Source organism: Elephas maximus, chromosome 3, assembly GCF_024166365.1.
Source record: "Elephas maximus indicus isolate mEleMax1 chromosome 3, mEleMax1 primary haplotype, whole genome shotgun sequence".
NCBI lineage: Eukaryota > Metazoa > Chordata > Mammalia > Proboscidea > Elephantidae > Elephas > Elephas maximus.
Window position 1 is genome coordinate 54,857,895 of NC_064821.1, and position 23,154 is coordinate 54,881,048.

The following is a 23,154-nucleotide window of genomic DNA, read 5'->3' on the forward strand; positions in this document are numbered from 1 at the left end:
CTTCTGGTACCAATTTACTGTCTTAGTTATCTAATGCTGCTGTAACAGAAATACCACAAGTGAATTGCTTTAACCGACAGAAATTTATTTTCTCATAGTTTAGGAGGCTAGAAGTTTGAATTTAGAGCACTGGCTCTTTTCTAGGTGAAGACTTTCTCTCTGTGTTGTCTCTGGAGGAAGGTCATTGTCTCTTCAGCTTCTACTTCCTGGTTCCTTGGAGATCTTCATGGGTCTTGGCATCTCTCTTACCTTTTCTCTCTTCTGCTGGCTTGTTTAATCACTTTTATATCTCAAAAGAGATTGACTCAAGATACAAGGGACACTAATCCTGCTTCATTAGCGTAACAAATACAACCCGTTCCCAAGTGGGATTATAACCATGGGCATAGAGGTTAGGATTTAAAACACAGATTTGGGGGGGGGGGTGGCGGGGGAGGACATAGTTCAACCCACAACAACATACTTTGTGTGATTTCAACCATTTTAAATTTGTTGAGGTGGGTTCTACAGCCCAGAATGTGATTTGTCTTGGGAATATTCCATGTGAGCTTGAGGAGAATGTATATTCTGCTGTTGTTGGATGAAGTATTCCATAAATGTCAGTTAGATTCAGTTGATTGGCAATGTTGTTTAGTTAAACTATATACTTATTGATTTTCTGCCTGCTGCATCTATCGGTGTGGTGAAAACTCCAGCTGTAATAGAAGGTTTTGTCTATGTCTCCTTGCAGTTCTGTTTTTGCCTCACGTATTTTGATGTCCTATTGTTTGGTGGGAGCTCTAGTGGTACAATGGCTAAGTGCTCGGCTGCCAACCAAAAGATCGGCAGTTCAAACCCACCAGCCTCTCTGTGGGAGAAAGATGTGGCAGTGTGCCTCCGTAAAGGTTACGGCCTTGAAATTCTATGGGGCAGTCAGTACTACTCTGTCCTATAGGGTGGCTGTGAGTCAGAATCGACTCAACAGCAGTGGGCTGGTTTTGGTTGGTTGGTTGGTGTATACACCTTAAGGATTGTTATGTCTTCTTTGAGAATAGACCCCTTGCTTGTTATGTAATGTTTCTCTTTATTCCTGATAGTTTTCCTTGTTCTGAAATCTACTTTGTCTGAAATTACTTCAGCTACCCCAGCTTTCTCTTGTGTTTTAATGTTTTCAATGTCAAAGCGTTTGGTGGAAATTTGCATAGCAGGTAAGAGCAGAGACTTTTGAATCAGGAAAACCTAGGTGCGAGCCAGCCTTGCTGAGCTGGGTATCTCTGAGCGAATTAAAAATCATTCTGTGCTTCCATTTCCTCATCTACGAAATGGAGAGCTATCATGTTGGGTTGTTGTGAAGATGAACTAGGATAATGCAATAAAGCACTTAACACATTTCCTGGCATGTAATGTTTAATTGAGGAGCCCTGGTGGTGCGATGGTTAAGCCCTCGATGCCAACCAAAAAGTTGGCAGTTTGAACCTGCTCAGCGGCTCCATGAGAGAAAGACCTGGCAATCTGCTTCCATAAAGATTACAGTCAAGAAAACACTGTGGGGCAGTTCTCTTCTGTCCTGTAGGGTCGCTATGAGTCAGAATCAACTCAACATCATCCAACAACAATGTTAAATTAATATAAGCTTTTCATTATTATCTATCATGGAACTTTAGTGTAGATTTCTAAGTGCAAATGCTCTGTATGAAAATTGGATGGGGCGTCCTGAGAAGATGAACTTGGAAGATAATTACAAAGTGTTAGGCTGGAATGGCTGTCCCATAGGCAGTGTCCTGAAAAGATGAACACCATGTGTGCCCTGCAGCCCACAGCCGGGATGTTTCCTTTCATTTCTCTAGGGCCTCACGGCTAGGAGAAATGCAGCATTTCCTCCTGAGTGTTAAAGTGACATTACAGAGGAGGTTCTGCCCCCCTCTGCCATTTCACAGACCACTGGTGAGGTCTTTTCCTTTGGGGAAACGTGGTAATACCACGCCTCCTATTGAAAAGTAGATCATCTTTGTTAGCTAAATTCCGGGTAGCCTTTAAGGAGTAATGGAAATAACTAATAGAATGGGGAAACCATTACATATCAGAACTTTTTAACGGGAAGTTATAAAATTGTGTATGTATGATATGATCTCAATTTCATTTAAAAAATTTTAAAAAGAACGTAAGCATAGATAAGGAGTTGCTAGGTGGTACAAATAGTTAATGCATTCAGCTGCTAAAAAGGTTCGAGGTTCCAGTCCACCAGGAGGCACCTTGGAAGAAAGGCTTGGTGATCTACTTCCAAAAAATCAGCCACTGAAAACCTTATGGAATGCAGTTCTACCTTGACACACATGGTGTCGCTGTGAGTTGGAATCAGCTAGATGGCAGTTGGTTTACTAGGAAGCTCAGAAAAAAAGACTGGAAGGATGTAAACTACATGTTAACAGTGCTTACCTCTGGGGGATGGGATTATAAGTGATTTTAATATCTTTTCTTTGTGCTTTTCTCCATTTCTCATTTTCTGCAATATTAAGAAAAGGTGTTATTAAAAATGAATAGAACAAATACAACAATCATTACATTCCTTCTTACTTATATGTACATTATTCCATGAGCTTAGCAACAAAAGAAAAAAATAGGTAAATTAGACCTTAGCAAAATTAAAAAATTTGTTCTTTGAAGGACACTATCAAGAAAGTGAAAAGACAACCCATAGAATAAAAAAAAAAAAAACCCGTTGCCATCAAGTCGATTCCAAAGACAGGGTAGAACTGCCCCGTAGAGTTTCCAAAGCACGCCTGGTGCATTTGAACTGCCAACTTTTTGGTTAGCAGCCATAGCTCTTAACCATTAGGCCACCAGGGTTTCCGTTTGCAAGTCATATATATACCTGATAATGATCTAGTATCCAGAATATATAAAGAACTCTTAAAACTCAACAACAAAAAGACAAGCAATAATTAGTAAAGAATGTCTGCCTTGAGGATTGTGCTCTTTTAAAGAACTATCTGTATGGGATCAAACTGACAATAGTAACAGAATGGTTAGTAGGAAGCTTGGGGGTCTGTGAGTTTATGTTAATTGGAGAGGAGCAATTAGGAAAAGGAGGGTGAAAATGGTTGCACAAAGAATGTAATCAATGTCACTGAATTGTACATATAGAAATTGTTGAATTGGTATATGTTTTGCTGTGTATATTTTCAACGACAACAAAAATATTAAAAAAAAAGACGAGCAACCCAATTTAAAAAATGGGCAAAGAACTTGAATAGACATTTCTCCAAAGAAGATACGCAAATGGTCAACAAGCACCTGAAAAGATGCTCATCATCGTTAGCCTCTAAAACCAAACCCATTGCCATCGAGTTGATTCCGATTCATAGTGACCCTAGCAGAACGGAGTTGAACTGCCCCAGAGGGGTTCTAAGGCTGTGATCTTTATGGAAGCAGACTTCCATATCTTTCACCTGTGGAGCAGCTGGTAGGTTCGAACCACTGACTGCCCTTTTGGTTAGCAGCCATGTACTTAACCACTGCGCCACTAGGGCTCCTTCATTAGCCATTAGGAAAATGCAAATTAAAACCACAATGAGATACCACTTCATACCCACTGGGATGGGTATAATGAAAAATAATAATAACAAGTGCCAGCAGTTTCTCCAAGTGCTGGAGAAATTGGAACCCTGGTACATTGCTAGTGGGAATGTAAGATGGTTCCACTGCTGTGGGGAAAAGTTGAATGGTTGCTCAAAACTTTGAATATAGAATTACCATATGACCGTGCAGCTCTGCTGCTCAGTAGGTACTCAAAAGAATTGAAAACAGGTACTATTCACAATAGCCAAAAGGTGGAAGCAGCCCAAATGTTCATCAAGGGATGAATGGATAAGCAAATTGTGGCCTGTACATACAATAGAATATTATTCAGTTATACAAAGAAATGAAGCACTGATCCCTGATTCATTGCGGATGAACCTTGAAAACATGTTGAGTGAAAGAAGCCAAACACAAAAGGTTACATACGGTATGATTTCATTTACATGAAATGTCCAGAATAGGTAGATCTGTAGGGACAGAGTGCAGATTGGTGATTGTCAGGGGCTGGGGGTCGGGGTGGGAATGGGGAGAAACTGCTTAATGGATCCTGGATGTCACTTTGGAGGGATGGAAATGTTTTGGAATCGAAGTGGTGATTGTACAGCATTGTCAATAAACTAAATGCCACTGAATTGGCTTTAAAATGGGTAATTTTATATTACATCAATTTCATCTCAGTAAGTTTTTTTTTTTAATGAATAGAGCAAACGAATGAATACAGCAATCATTACATACCCTCTTAATTGTATGTACCCTATTCCATGAACATAGCATTATCCTTGTAGTTTTGTAGAATAGTGTTTGGGCCTTTTCTGCTTTCTACCCTGCCACTAGGGACAACTAAAAATGTACCTGTTTGAGGTCAGGGAAATAGGAAATGGCCAATTCCCAGGCCAAACATTTGCCCTCTAAGACTCCCATAGTTCCCTTTGCCTCTGTCTTGCCTGATTCCCCACCAACAACTCCGGTACCTCTTCCTGGGTGTAGAGTCAGACAGAGTTGAGCACATATCCCAGCTCTACCACTCACTAGCTTTGTGGCCTTGGGCAAGTCCCTCAACCTCTCTGACCCTCAGCTTTCTCACTTTAAAAAATGAGGATTATGGTGACCATCCTGAGGGGTGACACAGGTGAGGTGGCACCCAAGGAGCACGAGTAAATGTTAGTGGCCACGTCGCAATTATTGATTTCCTTCTCCATTTCAGTCTGGTGACATCGACAACCACCACGCGCTCATTGAATATAATGAGGCCGAGGGCAGTTTTATTCTCCAGGACTTCAATTCTCGCAACGGCACCTTCGTCAATGACTGCCACATTCAGAATGTGGCTGTGAAGCTGTTACCCGGAGACATCCTGAGGTTTGGGTCTACAGGGCTGACCTACGAACTGGTCATCGAAAACCCGCACCTGGTGAGTCCCGGTGGCTGTGGGGTAGCGGGGCAGGAGGTGCTGTGTCACATTGCCTTCCCTGCAGCCTGGTGCTCAGATACAGCCCAAGGGTATCATTGAATCTGGACCACCATCACTCTGTCATCTCACGCTGTGTACACAGGTGCAGCAACAGGACTCAAGCCAGCAAAGTTCAGACCCATCATTGTGGATCTCGGGGAGCTCAGGTTGGAGGAGAGAGTCTTAAATCCCTCTTCTGGGTAATTCTTGGAATTCCATGCAAGCGTGGCATAGTGGCCATCACTTAAAAACAAACCATTGCTGTCTAGTCCAGCCTCATATGTTTCAGAGTAGAACTGTGCCCCATAGGGTTGGGTAGTGCAAATGGTTAAGCACTTGACTACTAGCTGAAAGGTTGATGGTTTGAACCCACCCAGAGGCTCCTTGGAAGACAGGCCTGGCATTTGGCTTCCAAAAGGTCACAGCCTCCAAAACACTATGAAGCACAGTTTTACTCGCACACATGGAGTCGCCGTGAGTCAGAATCCACTCAGTGGCAACTACCAACAACAATCTTTATGGAAGCAGATTGCCAGGCCATTCTTCCATGGCACCACTGGGTGGCCTCAAACCACCAACCTTTAGGTTAGTAGTAGGGTGCAAACCATTTGCACCACCCAGAAGAGCTAACATTTTCCTGAAAATGCACAGCTTTGTGAGCAGAGTTGAAAAGCAAGTGTGTGCTTTTGAAAATTCAGAGATGGTGGCTTTGCTTTTAGGCAGATCAGTGCTCCTCCCCCTCCTGGCTCTGTGACCTTGGCCAGGGTTCTTGTATCTCAGCCTTCTCCTCAATCCTTGGCATGTGGCATTATGAAAGAATATCTGTAAAGCAAGACACTTAGTGCCAGCCTAAGTAGACCCCAAGTAGTACATGGTAGCTGTTATTATACCCCAGACCAGGAATGTTCCTGGGATCATGGCCTAAATTGCAGCCTCATCTTAAGTGTAATATAACACAAAAGCTGCCGATGAAAGCTTACTCACAAGGACCACAAGGTTCCCCAGGGAGGCAGTATAGGAGAGTGGTTAGTGACCTAGGCTTTGTGTCAGAATCCCAATTCTACCACTTACTCTGTGTTTTCTTGACCAAGCCATTTGACCCCCTTTGAACCTCAGTTTCCTCATCTACGAAATGAGGGTGATAACAGCAGCAACCTTACAGGCTTATTTTGAGGGTTGAATGAGAAGATTATAGTTGTAAAACTCAGCACGGCACGGTGCCTAGTTCGTGGTGAGCATACAATATCTGTGGTGTGTGTTCACTCAGACGGAGTGCTTCTCTCCCTCCCCACCACCAAGACAGCTGCAGAGGCTGAATCTCAGTAGCCTAATTCTTTTCTGGGACAAGGCTGGATATAAAAAATAAACTTAGGGACAGTAGAGAAAATCCTGGGTTTTGGCTCCTTGGCAGCCCTCCATACATGCACCGAGAGCAGCAGCAGCGGCATCCTGCAGGCTGTGGGGACAGCGATGCCGCATTTAATGTTCATATTTGCTTTTGAAAATCGGGGACAGTTTTTTCTGCTGCTGCTGCCTTGTCGTCAGCTGGCAGCAATGAGGAGGGTTCCTGACCGAGAAGGGATTGACCTGACCAGAGGTTCTCAAGATGGGTTCTATGGACCACCCCTCCTCCACTGCATCAGAACCACCTGGGGAGCAGATCAGCCTGAGCTTCACCCCAGGCCCAAGGACTTATACTTAGATTTACCCATAAAATACAGGACATTGATTAAATTTGAATTTCAGATAAACAACAAATCATTTTTTAGTGTAAGTATGCCCCAAATAAGGATGCCTGGTGGCACAGTGGTTAAGCTCCCAGTTGCTAACTGAAAAGTTAATGGTTTGAACCCACCTAGTGGCTCCATGGGAGAAAGATGCGGCAGTTGGCTTCTGTAAAGATCACAGTCTTGGAAATCCTATGGGGGCAGTTCTACTCTGTCATATAGGGTCACATTGAGTCAGAATTGGCTCAACAACATACAGCAACAACAACATGCCCCAAATATTGCATGGGATATACTTATACTAAAAAATATTTAGGTATTTATTTGAAATTAAGATTTACCAGGGCATCTTATATTTATTATTTTTGCTAAACCTGGTGTGATGGTTAAGGTTGTGTGTCAGCTTGGCTGGGCCATGATTCTGAGCAGTTTGGCAGTTATGATACAGTTCGGTGGTCATATAATGATGTAATTGCCTCCATGATGAGATCTGATAAAATGTGATCACCTCCATGATGAGATCTACTATGAGTAGCCAGTCAGTTGAAAGGGAGTTTCCTTGAGGGTGTGGCCTGCATCCAATATAGGTGGGCTTTCTGGCAAGGCTCACTGGATCTTGCAGCTGGCCCTTGTTCATCTGACCCCTGGTTCTTGGGCCTTGAGCTGGCAGCTTGCCTGCAGATCTTGGGATTCGTCAGCTTCTGTGGTCTGGATCTTGGGTTCACCAGCCCCTGCAGTTGCATGAGTCTGGAGAAGCCTCCAACCTGACCCATGGAGTTAGGATTTTCTAGCCTGTACAATTGCATGAGCTATTTCCTTGATGTAAATCTCTCTCTCTATATATATGTGTGTGTGTACATATGTCATGGATTCAATTGTGTCCCCCAGAAATATGTGTATCAATTTGACTGGGCCATGATTCCCAGTATTGTGTGATTGTCCCCCACTTTGTCATCCCATGCGATTTTCGTATGTGTTGTAAATCCTATCACTATGATGTTAATGAGATAGTTTAGCGGCAGTTATATTGATGGGATCTACTAGATAGTGTCTTAAGCCAATCTCTTTTGAAATATAAAGAGAGAAGCAAGTAGAGAGACAGGGGAACCTCATACCACCAAGAAAGTAGTGCTGGGAGCGGAGTGCATCCTTTGGACCCGAGTTTCCTATGCGAAGAGCTCCTAGTCCAGGGGAAGATTGATGACGAGGACCTTCCTCCAGAGCCGACAGAGAAAGTCTTTCCCTGGAGCTGATGCCCTGGATTTGTATTTCTGTCGTAGTAGTCTGTGAGGGAATAAACTTCTGTTTGTTAAAGCCATCCACCTGTGGTATTTCTGCTACAGCAGCACTAGACTAGGACAACGTATACATATATATATTTGTTATTGTTGTTAGGTGCCGTCAAGTCAGTTCCAACTCATAGTGACCCTGTGCACAACAGAAGGAAACACTGCCCAGTCCTGCACCATCCTTACAATTGTTGTTATGCTTGAACTCATTGTTGCAGCCACTGTGTCAGTCCACCTCGTTGAGGGCCTTCCCCTTTTCCGCTGACCCTATACTTCACCAAGCATCATGTCCTTCTCCAGGGACTGATCTGTCCTGACAACATGTCCAAAGTATGTAAGACACAGTCTCACCATCCTTGCTTCTAAGGAGCATTCTGGTCATACTTCTTCCAGACACTGGTTTTGCTTCTCTAGAGAACCCAGCCTAAGCCACCCAGCAGCCCTTCTCATGCATGCTGGGACTGGGGCCTAAGAGTCTGCATTCTAACAAGTACCCTGGTGATTCTGATGTACCACACAGCTGGGAAACCCAGATTTAGAACCATTTGTGTGTAGCATTTACAGATTTGGGTAGTAGGGTGGGATCACAGAAAATGGAATTTCAAACCCCAAGCTTGAAAAGTCAAAAGTGTGTGAAGTTTGGGCCACTTTTTCCCAAGCATGTCTGATTACAAGAATGTTTTGCGAATGTTCAGTAAAAACATGGGCTTCCAGTCCTCTTCCCCAGGAAATTCTGATTTTTGTGGCTTTTGAATGGGAATGGAGTACTACATTTTTTCTCCTTTTTTTTTTTTCCCCATACAAATATATTTATTGCAGTGTTATATTTGTAGTGGCACAAAATTGGAAACCTAAGGACCCATCAAAAGGGGCATGGTTGAGTAAAATAAAACGGGTCCATTCATATATGGAATACTCTGCTGATTTTTTTTAAAAAACAGCTTTATTGAGGTATAATCAAAATACAATAAACTGCAGGTGTTTAAAGTATATAATATGATAAGTTTTGACCTAGAAACACATATGTAAGACCATCAGCATAATCAAGATAGTGAATATATCCATCACCCCCAAAAGTTTCCTTAGGGACACTGTATTTTTTTGTTTGTTTTTGCTTTCAACAGATTTATTGGAATATAATTAACATACCATAAAATTCACCCATTTTCAGTGTACAATTCAATTAATTTTAGTATATTTAAACAGTGGTGTCGCCATGTGGTGGGTCATGATGCCACTCCCTGCCCCCCAAGGACCTCCTTCCATACCAGACCATGCAGAATCCTTAGTAATGTTTTTTGTACGAATGTTACTTGTAAATCATAATTCCCATATATCACTCCTTTTCCTTTAATTACTACTTCATTCTCAAAAAAGTTATCAATATAGGTTCACAGATACGAATTACCGCAATATCCTAGCTCAAACACCGGGAAATTTGACAAAATCAGGGACTATGAAAACGCTGGCAGCAACAAAAGCAGCAGCGTGTGCTTGTAGCGCTTGCGGACAAGACCACTTGATACAGAGCGCCAGTGTAATTGGGTGATCATGACAGCTCTGACCGGAGCGCATTAGAAGGTTCAAAAAATAAATTAGCGTAGAGTTTTAGCCTTGTAGGTATATTGATACTTGTAAGCTGGACTTACGAAAAGTGTTTTTGTTGTTATAACTAACTACAGGGACATTTTTATTTTAAAAAATAGTAAATTTCTGCTGAAACACTGCACGAAAATTTTATGGACAGTCATTTTGGTGTCACCCCTTCTGACAGTGTCAAGCGATACAGTCCACACCCCCGGAACCCCCCTAGTGATGCCACTGTATTTAAAGAGTCGTGCAACTGGTACCAAAATCTACTTTCAGAACATTTCCATCACCTGAAGAAGAAACCTGGGGGCACTGCATTTTAAGACGTGATTCTTATAATTGAGTGAGTGTGGGAAACAGTGGTGAAGCCTAGCTTTCAAAGACCTCTAACTCCTGACTAGAAGAGGAGGAAGACGACGCTTCATAGAAAGAGAAGTCAGGGTTTCTACAATTGGGATTAGGAATCCCTGGGTGGTGCAAGGAACCCCTGGGCAGTACAAATTGTTAAGCACTAGACTACTCACCAAAGGGTTGGCAGTTGGAACACACCCAGAGACACCTTAGAAGAAAGACCTGGTGATCTCCTTCCAAGAGGTCACAGTCATGAAAACCCTGTGGAGTGCAGTTCTCCTCCACAACATGTGGGGTCACCATGAGTTGGAATCAACTCAACAGCAACTTTTTTTTTTTGGAGGGAGAGGTGCAAACAATGCACTCGGCTGCTAACCGAAAGGATGGAGGTTCAAGTCCACCTAGAGGCATCTTGGAAGAAAGGCCTGGCTAGCTATTTCTGAAAAAAATTAGCCATTGAAGACCCTATGGAGCAGCTCTACCCTGGCACACAGAGGTCACCATGAGTTGCGATAAACTCAACAACAACTAGGTGTGTGTGGTGTCTCATTGGAATTATGATGAGTAGAGGAGGAATCACTAACTAAAGACACTGCGCTAAGCAATTTACCTACTTTCCCTTATTGAATGCCACAACAACCTATAAGGTAGATTTTCTTTTGATCCCCATTTTATAGACAAGGAATCTAAAACTCAGAGAGGTTAAGTAATTTTCTCAGGCTCACACAGCTAGCAAGTGCAAATTAAACTCCATCACTACTTGCAGATAGGAGAGGAAAGAAAACCATTTAGTCTGATGCTTATTGTTGTTAGGTTCCGTGTAGTCAGTTCCAACTCATAGCGACCCTATGTACAACAGAACAAAACACTGCCCAATCCTGCGTCGTGCTCACAATCATTGCTATGTTTCAGCTCCTTGTTGCAGCCACTGTGTCATTCCATCTCATTGAGGGTCTTCCCCTCTTTCACTGACCCTCTACTTTACCAAGCATGATGTCCTTCTTCAGAGACTTTCCCCCTCCTGATAAGATGTCCAAAGTATGGAAGACAAAGTCTCGCAATCATCGCTTCTAAGGAGCACCCTGGCTGTATTTCTTCCAAGACAGACTTCCTCATTCTTCAGGCAGTCAGTGGTATATTCAATATTCTTCACCACACCATAAGTCAAAGGCATCAGTTCTTCAGTCTTCTTTAATCATTGTTCAGCTTTTACATGCATATGAGGCGAATGAAGATACCATGGCTTGGGTCAGGCACACCTTCCTCCTCAAAGTGACATCTTTGCTTTTTAACACTTTAAAGAGGCCTTTTGCAGCACATTTGCCCAATGCAATACGTCGTTTGATTCCTTGACTGCTGCTTCCATTACAGATCCCAATAAAGTACAATGTTTGACAACTTCAGTCTTTTCTGTGTTTATCATGATGTTGCTTATTGCTCCAGTTGTAAGGGTTTTTGTTTTCTTCATGTTGACGTATAATCCATACTGAAGGCTGTGGTTTTTGATCTTCGTCAGTAAGTGCTTCAAGTCCTCTTCACTTTCAGCAAGCAAAGTTGTGTCATCTGCTTAACACAGGTTGTTAATAAGTCTTCCTCCAATCCTGATGCCTCATTCTTCATATAGTACAGCTTCTCAGATTATTTGCTCAGCATACAGATTGAATAAGTATGGTGAAAGGATACAACCCTGATGCACACCTTTCCTGATTTTAAACCATGCAGTATACCCTTGTTCTGTTCAAATGACTGCCTCTTGGTCTATGTACAGGTTCCACATGAGTACAATTAAGTGTTCTGGAATTCCCCTTCTTCCCAGTGTTACCCTAATTTCTTATGATCCACACAGTCTAATGCCTTTGCATAGTCAATAAAACACAGGTAAGCATATTTCTGGTATTGTCTGCTTTCAGCCCAGATTCATCTGACATTAGCAATGATGTCCCTCATTCCGTGTCCTAGCAATGATGTCCCTCATTCCGTGTCCTCTTCTGAATCCAGCTTGAATTTCTGGCAGTTCCCTGTTGATGTACTGCTGCAGCCATTTTCAGATTATCCTCAGCAAAATTTTACTCGTGTGTGATACTAATGATATTGCTTGATAATTTCCACATTCGGTTGGATCACCTTTCTTTGGGATGGGCACAAATATGGATCTCTTCCAGTTGGTTGGCCAGAGAGCCATCTTCCAAATTGCTTGGTGTAGACAAGTGGGCACTTCTAGCATTGCATCCATTTGTTGAAACATCTCAATTGGTATTCCTTCAATTCCTGGAGCCTTGTTTTTGCCAATGCCTTCAGTACTATTGGTTGTTGATCGTATGCTACCTCTTGAAATGGCTGTCAGCCAGTCTTTTTTGGCACAGTGACACTGTATTCCTTCCAGGTTCTTTTCATGCTTCCTCCATCATTCAATTTTTTGCCTATAGAATCCTTCAGTATTGCAACTTGAGGCTTGAATTTTTTTCTTCAGTTCTTTCAGCTTGAGAAATGTTCAGCATGCTCTTCCCTTTTGGTTTTCTAACTCCAGGTCTTTGCATATTTCATTATAATATTTTACTTTGTCTTTGCGAGCCACCCTTTGCAATCTTTTGATCAGCTTTGACTTCATCATTTCTTCCGTTTGCTTTAGCTAATCTACATTCAAGGACAAGTATTCAGAATCTCTTCTGACATCCACTTCAGTCTTTTTTTTTTCTCCTGTCTTTTTAATGAGCTTTTGCTTTCTTCATGTATGATGTCCTTGTTGTCACCCCACAACTCATCTGGTCTTTGGTCATTAGTGCTCAATGTGTCAAATCTATTCTTGAGATGGTCTCTAAATTCAGGTGGGATATACTCACAGTCATACTTTGGCTCTCGTGGACTTGTTTTAATTTTCTTCAGCTTCAGCTTGAACTTGCATATGAGCAATTAATTGATGGTCTGTTCCATAGTCGGCCCCTGCCTTGTTCTGACTGATAATATTAAGGTTTTCCATCATCTCTTTCCACAGATATAATCGATTTGATTCCTGTGTATTTCATCCTGCAAAGTCTACGTGTATAGTGGCCATTTATGTTATTGAAAAAAGGTATTTGCAATGAAGAAGTCATTGGTTTTGCAAAATTCTATTATGCAATCTCTGGCATCGTTTCTATCACCAAGGCCGTATTTTCCAACTGCTGATTCTTTGTTTCCAATTTTCGCATTCCAGTCACCAGTAATTATCAATGCATCCTGATTGTGTGTTTGATCAATTTCAGACTGCAGAAGCTGGTAAAAAATCTTCGGTTTCTTCATCTTTGGTCTTAGTGATTGGTGCATAAATTTGAATAATAGTCATATTAACTGTTCTCCTTGTAGGCATATGGATATTATCCTATCACTGACAGCGTTGTACTTCAGGATAGATCTTGAAATGCTCTTTTCGACGATGAATTCAACACCATTCCTCTTCAATTTGTCATTCCCAGCATAGTAGACCATATGACTGTCCTATTCAAAATGGCCAATACTGGTCCATTTCAGCTCCCTAATGCCTAGGATATCGATGTTTATGCGTTCCATTTCATTTTTGATGATTTCCAATTTTCCTAGATTTATACTTCGTACATTCCTTGTTCCAGTTATTAGTGGATGTTAGCAGCTGTTTCTTCTCATTTTGAGTCGTGCCACATCAGCAAATGAAGGTCCCAAAAGCTTGATTCCATCCACGTCATTAAGGTCGACTCTACTTTGAGGAGGCAGCTCTTCCCCAGTCGTCTTTTGGGTGCCTTCCAACCTGGGGGGCTCATCTTCCCGCACTATGTCAGACAATGTTCTGCTGTTATCATAAGGTTTTCACTGGCTAATTCTTCTCACAAGTAGACTGCCAGGTCCTTCTTCCTAGATGATTGTGATTGTAACTGTCCTTTTCCTAACAAAGAGTCCCCAAATGAAACCTTCTCTTTCTGGCCTTGTGCTGAGCAGAATCAACAGAGAGGGATGTCACAGCCATTTTATTCGGGAGTGATGGGGGGAGAAGTTAGGGAACTACATGGGTTTACTGTAGTATTAATTATTAATTAACTAGTTAATACCACAGTATTTAAAAAAAAATTGCCACTGTAACCTGATGAGGGTGGATCCTGCCTGGCACGACCCCTCGAGTCAATTGAGAGCCACCAGGCCTTTGGGAAAGAGAAAGCAGACTTTATTGCAAGCCAGTTTTTTAGTCAAGCAAGGAGCTCAGAGACTAAGTCTCAAGTCAAGCTCCCCGAGGTTGAGGATTCCAAGGCAGTTATAGAGTTCAGGATAGGGAGCTTATGTATCATTCACGAAGTTTCTAGGAATAGGCAGGCAATTTCAGGAACTAATTAACATGTATGGGGGTGCAGCGGGGGCTGCAACATGGTAGCTGGGAGCATGTGTTTTTTGGGGGGGTATGACACATGAAGTTTATCTAAGGACAGCTTTGCGGCTTATTGCTCATGTCTGAATGGAGGGTTGGGGGGCGGCTCGTGAAGCAGCCTTGAGCAGAGAAGCAGTAAGACGACCTTGAGTTGCTACACAGAATATTTTATCAGGAAGTCACAGACCTGGGTGTGATGGGAAGAGGGGAAACCGTTTAACCTGCCGGTTACATTTCCTCCTCTGGTTTCAGGGTCTACAGCCTTGGAGATAGATCTTTATGTAGGTGGTGGGCCGGACCTCTGGAACTTTTGAGCTTGCTGACTGATGTAAGCATGCGCGTTGTAGGATCTGAGGCTTGCTGAGCCAAGAGGAATGTGGTGGGTCGTCTGATGTTCACAGCTGTTAGGCGATTTTGAATGAATCCAACACTCAGTGAGATTGCCTCCGGTGGCTAATGATTGGATTAGTGTCAGATAAAAATTGTCTGCCTGGTGAGATGCTCAGTGTGGGGTCAAAATCTAGGAAAGGTTAGAAGGGTCTGGAGCTGCAGTAAAAAGAGAAGGAAGAACACAGCGATTGCCAAGGCAATGTAAACATTAAGAGCACAATCATGATGGAGGTTCTCTGGGTTGGAGGGGCATGGGTTAGGCATTCGCTTTTTATTTTACAGATATTTTAAGTCCTGCACAGGATGGAAGGTTCAGTTGTTTTGTTGAGGCTGTTCTTGTTGCAGAGGGTCTTCCGGGGGCAGCGCAGGTTTGGGGCGAGTGTGATGCACCCAAGCTTTGATGTTTTCGAGTTTAGCTGCCATGTGAATGGTTAAAAAAAGAGCGTACAGGCCAGTCTACTGGGGTTCAAGGAGCTCTGCTTTCCGGTTTTCAGCAGAACTTGGTCACCAGGCCAGAACGGGTGAAGCAGGGTATTTCAGACAGCTGAGAGCATACCTGTGAATTAGAAGATAGAACACCAGACGAAGACAACAAATGTTTTCAGAGCAAGCTCCCCAGTGACAGAAACCTGAGTATTGGTTAAAAGCAAGTTTGTTTTTTTTTTAAATAATTTTTATTGAGCTTTAAGTGAACGTTTACAAATCAAGTCAGTCTGTCACATATAAGCTTATATACACCTTACTCCATACTCCCACTTACTCTCCCCCTAATGAGTCAGCCCTTCCAGTCTCTCCTTTCCTGACAATTTTGCCAGTTTCTAACCCTCTCTACCCTCCTATCTCCCCTCCAGACAAGAGATGCCAACACAGTCTCAAGTGTCCACCTAACACAAGTAGCTCACTCTTCATCAGCATCTCTCTCCTACCCATTGTCCAGTCCCTTCCATGTCTGATGAGTTGTCTTCAGGAATGGTTCCTGTCCTGGGCCAAGAGAAGGTTTGGGGACCATGACCACCGGGATTCCTCTAGTCTCAGTCAGACCATTAAGTTTGGTCTTTTTATGAGAATTTGGGGTCTGCATCCCACTAAAAGCAAGTTATTTTTAAGAAGTGGCTTGCCATACATAATTTTGAAAGGGCTCAATTTGAGCCTGCTCCTAGGGGTGACGCATACCCGCAAGAGGGCTGAGGGAAAAACTTGGGGCCAGGTTATCTTTGTTTCTTGACAGATATTGGCAATTTGGTTTTTTAGCATGTGATTCATCTTTTCAACTTTTCTGTTTGACTGTGGTCTCCAGGCTGAATCTAAGCTCTAGTTGATTCCTAAAAGTCTAGAGACTCCTTGTGTAATCTGTGAGGTGAAGTGAGATCCATTGTTGCTTCCAATCGTTGCAGGCAGGCCAAACCTGGGAATGATTTTAATAAGGAGCTGTTTTATAACTTTTGATGCTTTCTCTGTTTTACAGGGGAAAGCTTCTACTCAACCGGAAAAGGTGTCAATGAACAGGAGCATAAATTTATAATTGCCAGGTACTCTTGGCATGTCAGTGAAGTCACCTTGCCAATCTTCTCCTGACTCTGTCCTTGGTATTGGATTCCAGTGGTAGGGGGCCCAGTTGTTTTGGGTGCATATTTGTCAGGAATGGGTGCTGGCTGTATGGCTCAATGAAGGTTTTCTCTAATAATGTGTTTGGAGACCAGGTTGTAAAGGGCTTTATGCTCATAAGGGGTAGAACGACGTGCTTCATGGCGAAAAGGGTCCATCAAATGTCCTGGAATCATAACTTTTCCTTCATGGGAGCTGTCTTAGTCATCTAGTGCTGCTATAACAGAAATACCACAAGGGCATGGCTTTAACAAAGAGAAATTTATTTCTTCACAGTAAAGTAGGCTAAAAGTCCAAATTCAGGGCACCAGCTCCAGGGGAAGGCTTTCTCTCTCTGTCGGCCTTCTTATCAATCTTCCCCCAGACTAGGAGCTTCTCCGCACAGGGACCCTGGGTCCAAACGATGCGCCCTGCTCCCAGCACCACTTTCTTGGTGATATGAGGTCCCTCCTCTCTGCTTGCTTCCTTTTCCTTTTACCCTCTTAAGAGATAAAAGGTAGTGCAGGCCATACCCCAGGGAAACTCCCTTTACTTTGGATCAGGGATGTGACCTGGGTAAGGGTGTTACAATCCCACCCCAATCCTCTCAACATAAAATTACAATAACAAAATGGAGGACCACACAATACTGGGAATCATGGCCCAGCCAAATGATACACACATGTTTTCAGGGACATAATTCAATCCATGACAGGTGTGTTTTCATCCGTGAAAATCTCTTGCAGCTCCCCATTCAGCTGCTCATTTAAGATCTCTAATAGTGTAATTTGGAGCTGTTTCTGGAAATTGTAATGAAGGGATTAAAGTTAGCTGTCTCTTAGCCTTTGAACTCACAGTTTGTTCAACAGCAGCTCTGGTGGCTTTGTCAGCTTTAGCACTGCCTGAGACAGTATCAGAAGTTCCCTTTTGATGTCCCGGGCAATGCATGACTGAAATGGGTCTGGGCATTTTCACAGCTTCAAGTAGGGCTAAAATTTCTGTGGTGACTTAAAGTCTTTCGGAGCTGATGTTAAAAGGCCTCGTTCTTTCCAAATGGCCCCGTGAGCATGCAGGACTGAGAAGGCAGGCCTGGAATCCATGTAAACATTGGTTGTTTTACTGGCAGCTATTTGGAGGGCTCGAGTGAGAGCAATTAACTCTGCTTTCTGTGTCAAGGTTCCAGGCAGAAGAGGACAGGCTTTGAGGACATCGGTTTGGGTTACCACTGCATAGACTGCTCTTTGAGCTCCATTTTTTATAAAGCTGCTTCCATCTGTGTAGAGGGTTAAGTCTGGATTTGAAACGGGCTGGTTGGACAAGTCTGGCCAACTGGGATAGACTTCTTCGATAGTTTGGAGGCAGTCAGGGACTGGCTCACCGGCAGGGTTTGCTGGTAACAGGCTGGCTGGGTTCTGGGTGGAAGTTACCTTGCACATGACCTCTGGCTTGTCCAGGAGCTGGGCCTGGTAGCGGGCCATTTGGCCTGCTGTGAGCCAGAGCCTGCCTTTCTACTCCAATATGGTGAGAGCTGCATGAGTCACAAACACAGTCACAGGCTGACCTAAGGTAAACTTCAGCTTCAGCTAAAAGGAGGCAAGTCACTGTACCGCCCTAAGACAGGCCAGCCGTCCCTGAGGGACCGGATTTAGAAGTTTAGAAAAATATGCTTACCGGTCTTTCCTAAGGACCCAGTTGTTAAGATCCCTGCTGCGACTCCCCTGTTTCACGTAGGTACAGTTCGAAGGCCTTTCTAAGGTCCCGGAGTCAGAGTGCCGGGGCAGAGGCTAGCTTTTCCTTGATTTTCAAGAAGGCTTGTTGACATTTGTCTGTCCATTCGAAAGGGTCAGTGTCCTTTCCTCGAGTGGCTGCGCAGAGAGGCTTTGTTACTAAGTTAAAGGTCAGGATCCACATTGTGCGAAAACCAGCCATACCTAGAAAGCCTCAAAGTTGCCTCCGGGTGGTCGGGGTGGAGATCTGGAGGGTCACTTGTTTGCGCTTGGGCAGCAGGGCCTGCTGACCTTGAGAAATCTGGAAACTTAGGTAGGTTACCTTTTGTGGTGAGATCTGAGCCTTGGTAGTGGATACTCAATAACTGGCCAGGGCTAGAAAGTTCAAAGTTAGAGTTGTGTTTTCATCTGAGTCCTCTTTGTTTGGACTAGCGATAAGGAGGACTATCTGCATATTGAATAAGGAGACCCCGAACCATCTGTAGACCCTGGAGATCTTTTGCCAGGGCTGCTCCAAACAGGGTAGGGCTCTTTTTTTTGTGTGCCTTAAGTGAAAGTTTACAAATCTAATCGTACTCTCATACAAAAATTTATAAACACCTTGCTATATACTCCTAATTGCTCTCCCCCCTAATGAGACAGCACACTCCTTCCCTCCTCTGTTTCTTTTCATGTCTATTCGGCCAGCTTCTGACCCTCTCTACCCTCTCATCTCCCCTTCAGACAGGAGATGCCAACATAGTCTCATGTGTCTATTTGATCCAAGAAGTTCATTCTTTACCAGTGTCATTGTCTATCCCATAGTCTAGTCCAATCCCTGTCTGAAGAGTTGGCTTTAGGAATGAATGGTTCCTGTCTTGGACTAACAAAAGGTCTGGGGACCATGACCTCTGGGGTCATTCTAATCTCAGTCAGACCTTTAAGTCTGGTCTTTTTGTGAGAATTTGGGGTCTGCATCCCACTGCTCTCCTGCTCCCTCAGGGGTTCTTTGTTGTGTTCCCTGTCAGGGCGGTCATGGGTTGTAGCTGGGCACCATCTAGTTCTTCTGGTCTCAGGCTGATGTAGTCTCTGGTTTATGTGGTCCTTTCTGTCTCTTGGGCTCATAATTACCCTGTGTCTTTGGTGTTCTTGGGCTGGTTTTGAACCTCTAAGGGAGAACAGTCCAGCAGTATTATTGTGTCCCCCTCCCCACCCTGCGCCCAAATAGGGCTCCTCCCATTCAAAGGCAAATATTTCCTGAGATTCAGGGGCTAAAGGAATGCAAAAGAAGGCATCCTTCAGGTCTAGGACAGTAAACCAGGCTTGGTCTGGAGACAGGGAGGTTAGGAGGGCATAAGGGTGTGGAAACATAGGGTGCAAGTCTTCAGTTACCTGATTGTGTGTAAGTCCTGCACAAACTGAGTTCTTTTTGTTTTTGATTTTTTCATCTGGAGCACTGGAGTATTGAAAGCGGATTAACACCGGAGGATGAGCCCTGCTTGTAAAAGTCTTTCCCGTTACCCCAATTAGTTGCATGGTTTAGGGAGAAAGTGATCTTTTCAGGTGGTTCAAAATAGAATAGGTTGCTCCTGTATCGACAAGAAAATCTGCAAGGTTATTTCCCACCTTTAATGTAACCAGGGGCTCAGTGGATGAAGCTTGGAGGTGGATGGATACCCCCGGTCCTCATCAGTCTGAATCTTCAGGCTGGGCACATTGAAGCATCTCGGGGGCATCTGGGCTTTGGCTGGGTTTCTGGTTTGGACATTCCTTCTTCCAGTGCCCCTCCTGTTTACAAATGAGTACGCTGATTTTAACCTATCAGAGGAAGGATTCGTAACCTGAAGAGGGTGGGTCCTGCCCAGCATGACCCCTGGAGTCAATTGAGAGGCACCAGGCCTTTGAGGAAGAGAAAGTAGACTTTATTGCAAGGAGGTCAAGCAAGGAGCTCGGAGACTAAGTCTCAAGTCAAGCTCCCCGAGGTTGAGGATTTAGGGAAATTATAGGGTCCAGAATAGGGAGCTTATGCGTCATTCATGAGGTTTCTGGGACTAGGCAGGCAATTTCAGGAACTAATTAACATGTATGGTGGTACAGTGGAGGGTTCAATATGGTAGCTGAGGGCATGTCTTTTTTTGGGGGGTATGACACATGAAGTTTATCTAAGGACAGCTTTGCGGCTTATTGCTCATGTCTAAATGGGGGATGGCGGGTTGGTGAAGTAGCCTTGAGCAGAGAAACAGAAAATGACCTTGAGCTGCTACACAGAATGCCTTATTAGGAAGCCACAGACCCAGGGGAGACGGGAGGAGGGGGAAACAGTTTAACCCTGTCAGTTTCACTGTTGAGTTGATTACAACTCATGGTGACCCCATGTATTATAGAGTAGAACTGCTCCATAGGGTTTTCTTGGCTGCAATCTTATGGAAGCAGATTGCCTGGCCTTTTTTCTGTGGTGCCCCTGGGTGGGTTACAACTACCAACCTTTAAGTTAGTATTCAAGTGCACACAGCCTGCACCACCTGTAAATCACTTAGCTCAGCATCTGGCACATATGCTAGGCACACGATAACTCTTAGTGTCTTGGTTATCTAATTCTGCTATCACAGAAATAACAGTAGTAGGTGACTTCAACAAAGAGAAATTTATTCTCTTACAGTCCAGTAGGCTAGAAGTCCAAATTCAAGGCATCAGCTGTAGGGGAAGACTTTCTCTTCTCCAGCAGCTCTGGAGGAAGTTCCTTGTCATCAATCTTTCCCTGGTCTAGGAGCTCTTCAGCACAGGGATTCCAGGTCTAAAGGACCCAAGCTCCTGGCTCTGCTTCCTTGGTGCCTCTCTGCTCACTTCTCTCTTTTATATCTCAAAAGAAATTGGCTCAAGACACAATCCAATCTTGTAGATTGAGTCCTGCCTCATTCACATAACTGCCGCTCATCAACATCATAGAGATGGGATTTACAAAACAGAAAAATCACATCAGATGACGAAATGGTGGACAGTCACACAATACTGGGAATCGTGGCCTAGCCAACTGATACACATACTTTTGGGGGAGACAATTCAATCTATGACACTTAGCTTAAAATCAAGCAAACTAGCACTGTAGAAGCCACGATGCTTCCTTTGTGACCATCCCTTTGAACAGGAAACCTCCCAAGACCTCCCCAGCTATCAGGTGGATTCATTTGCAAATAAATTACTCATGAAATGACATCCAAGGTTGAAAAAAAGAAAAACTCTTGGTTGACAAAAGAGCATTGGCACCCAGGACATGCCCAGAAGTACGCTTGGTAAATCGTAGCTCTTTTGGCAAAGACTGGCCTAGTGTCACCAAATTGCAAAGCTCCGGGGGCACCATTCACATCACAGTCCATGTGGACAACACCCCTCGAGTTGTGCAGGGTGTAGCCCGCAGGGCTATTTGCAATGTCTTGAAACAACTGTTAAGTTATAGCAGGGAGTCAGCCTCAAAATCAGATGTGTCAAACTGAAGTCACAAAGTTACACGTGCCTGCCATATTGTCACAAGATTTGATTGTACTTTTTTGTTTGGCATTGGGCTTTTTTTTTTTTTTTAATGCTTTATGATCTCCAGGAAGGCAGCTGTAGAGATAGAGCTACCCTATTAACAGTGGTGGTATTCTTATAAAGCAGCTAGAAATGGAAAAGCTATTTCACCCAAGTGTATAAATCATGCGTTTCTCTGCTGTGAAAAATGGCAAACCTAAATGGAATAAAGGAAAGAAGTCGGGAGCCACAAATTAGGTCTGGAGTTGTTTCATGAACAGTTTGACAGCTCCTTGGCTGCTGTTTCCCTCTCCCTGTGCTTAGTTCCGCCAGCAGTGACTCAAGATAAGGCTCCGGACTAAGCTTGACAAGAGGGACCAGCTGGCAAGGTTGGGGGTGGGGTGGGCTCCACAGTGGTAAACGTAACTGCCTGTGTTTGACTTTTCCTTTAGTCTGCTCTGCTGCGTTCCTGTCCCAGCCAGAAACTCCCATATGACTTTTGGGTACAGTCCTTTGTCCTTAACACCACATCTTGATATCCTGCCCAATAAAGAGTGCCCTTTATTTGCTTGTATTCTTTGCTGCTCCCGGCTTTAACAGGGAAGCTCTGCGATTGGTTGCTAAAGGTTGGTGGTTCAAACTCACCCAGTGGTGCTGTGAAAGAAGGTCCTGGTGACCTGCTTCCTTAAAGATTCTGTAAAGATTACAGACAAGAAAGCCCTGTGGAGCAGTTCACCGTGAGTCAGAATCAACTCAATGGCCATGGCTTTGGTTTGGTTTTTGGTTCTGCTAGAGTGCAGTAAGAAAGCAAGGGCTTTGGAGTCAGATAGACCCAAGTTGAAATTCCAGCTGCAACTTACTTAACCTCTGTGAGCCTCAGTTTCCAATTTCTGCCAAGCAGGTACTCATTAATCACAGGTTCCCTTACCCCCTTCAGAATTTTTATAGAGGCCATCGGCACCACCCCTGTCGTTTTGTTAACAGATACCTGAAGAGGCTTAGCAACTTCCCCAAGGTTATATATCTGTTACAGTGGAGGTAGGGTTAAAATGCAGATCTCCTGAGTCCCAGTCTAGAAGGCTTTTCCTAACAGCACAGGGCAGTGTGTGGATGTGAGCACCCAGGCCACCAGTCCTTCACTGCAGAGTAGTTAAAGAAGGCTCTGCAAACCCCAGCCCAACCTACCATTCCACATACTGGTGGGGGATGATGGGCCATGGGGATAAAGGTGAGCACCAGTGCTAAGAACATGCAATTTCTCTTACCAGTTTCCTCCTTTGCCTCTATTAGCCTCTTTTTACCAGGGATGTCCTGCAGTTCCTGGGCAAACTCAATTACTCCCCTTCAGTTTCTTTTTGATGATGATAATGCCTGATGGCTAATGCTTATTGAACACTCATTATGTGCCAGGAGATATTCTAAGCACATTATATGTAGTATCTCACTCAGTTCTCACAAACAAAGAAGTCACTGTTATTAGTGCTATTTTACAGATGAGGTGCAAAAAGCAAGACATTCACCAGTCATGCAGAGCCATACATAAGGGGCAGAAGAGAGACTTAAGCCCAATTCTGTTTAATGCTAAAGCCCATACTCTTCACCAGAGGTTGGCAAACTATGGCCCATAGGCCAA

General features: G+C 43.7%; 1 protein-coding gene across 10 annotated transcripts in view; it reads left to right on the plus strand.

Moving 5' to 3' along the window:
* The window catches only part of FHAD1 (forkhead associated phosphopeptide binding domain 1), a 199,312-nt gene that overhangs the window by 25,558 nt on the left and 150,600 nt on the right, over positions 1-23,154 (plus strand). For all 10 annotated transcript variants that reach the window (XR_007516537.1, XM_049877983.1, XM_049877982.1 and 7 more), the window contains exon 3: positions 4,763-4,969. Coding sequence is in view for 9 of the 10 variants with exons in the window: in XM_049877983.1 (XP_049733940.1) it covers positions 4,763-4,969 (207 nt within the window). In the remaining variant the exon portion in view is untranslated. The remainder of the gene's footprint in view (positions 1-4,762; positions 4,970-23,154) is intronic.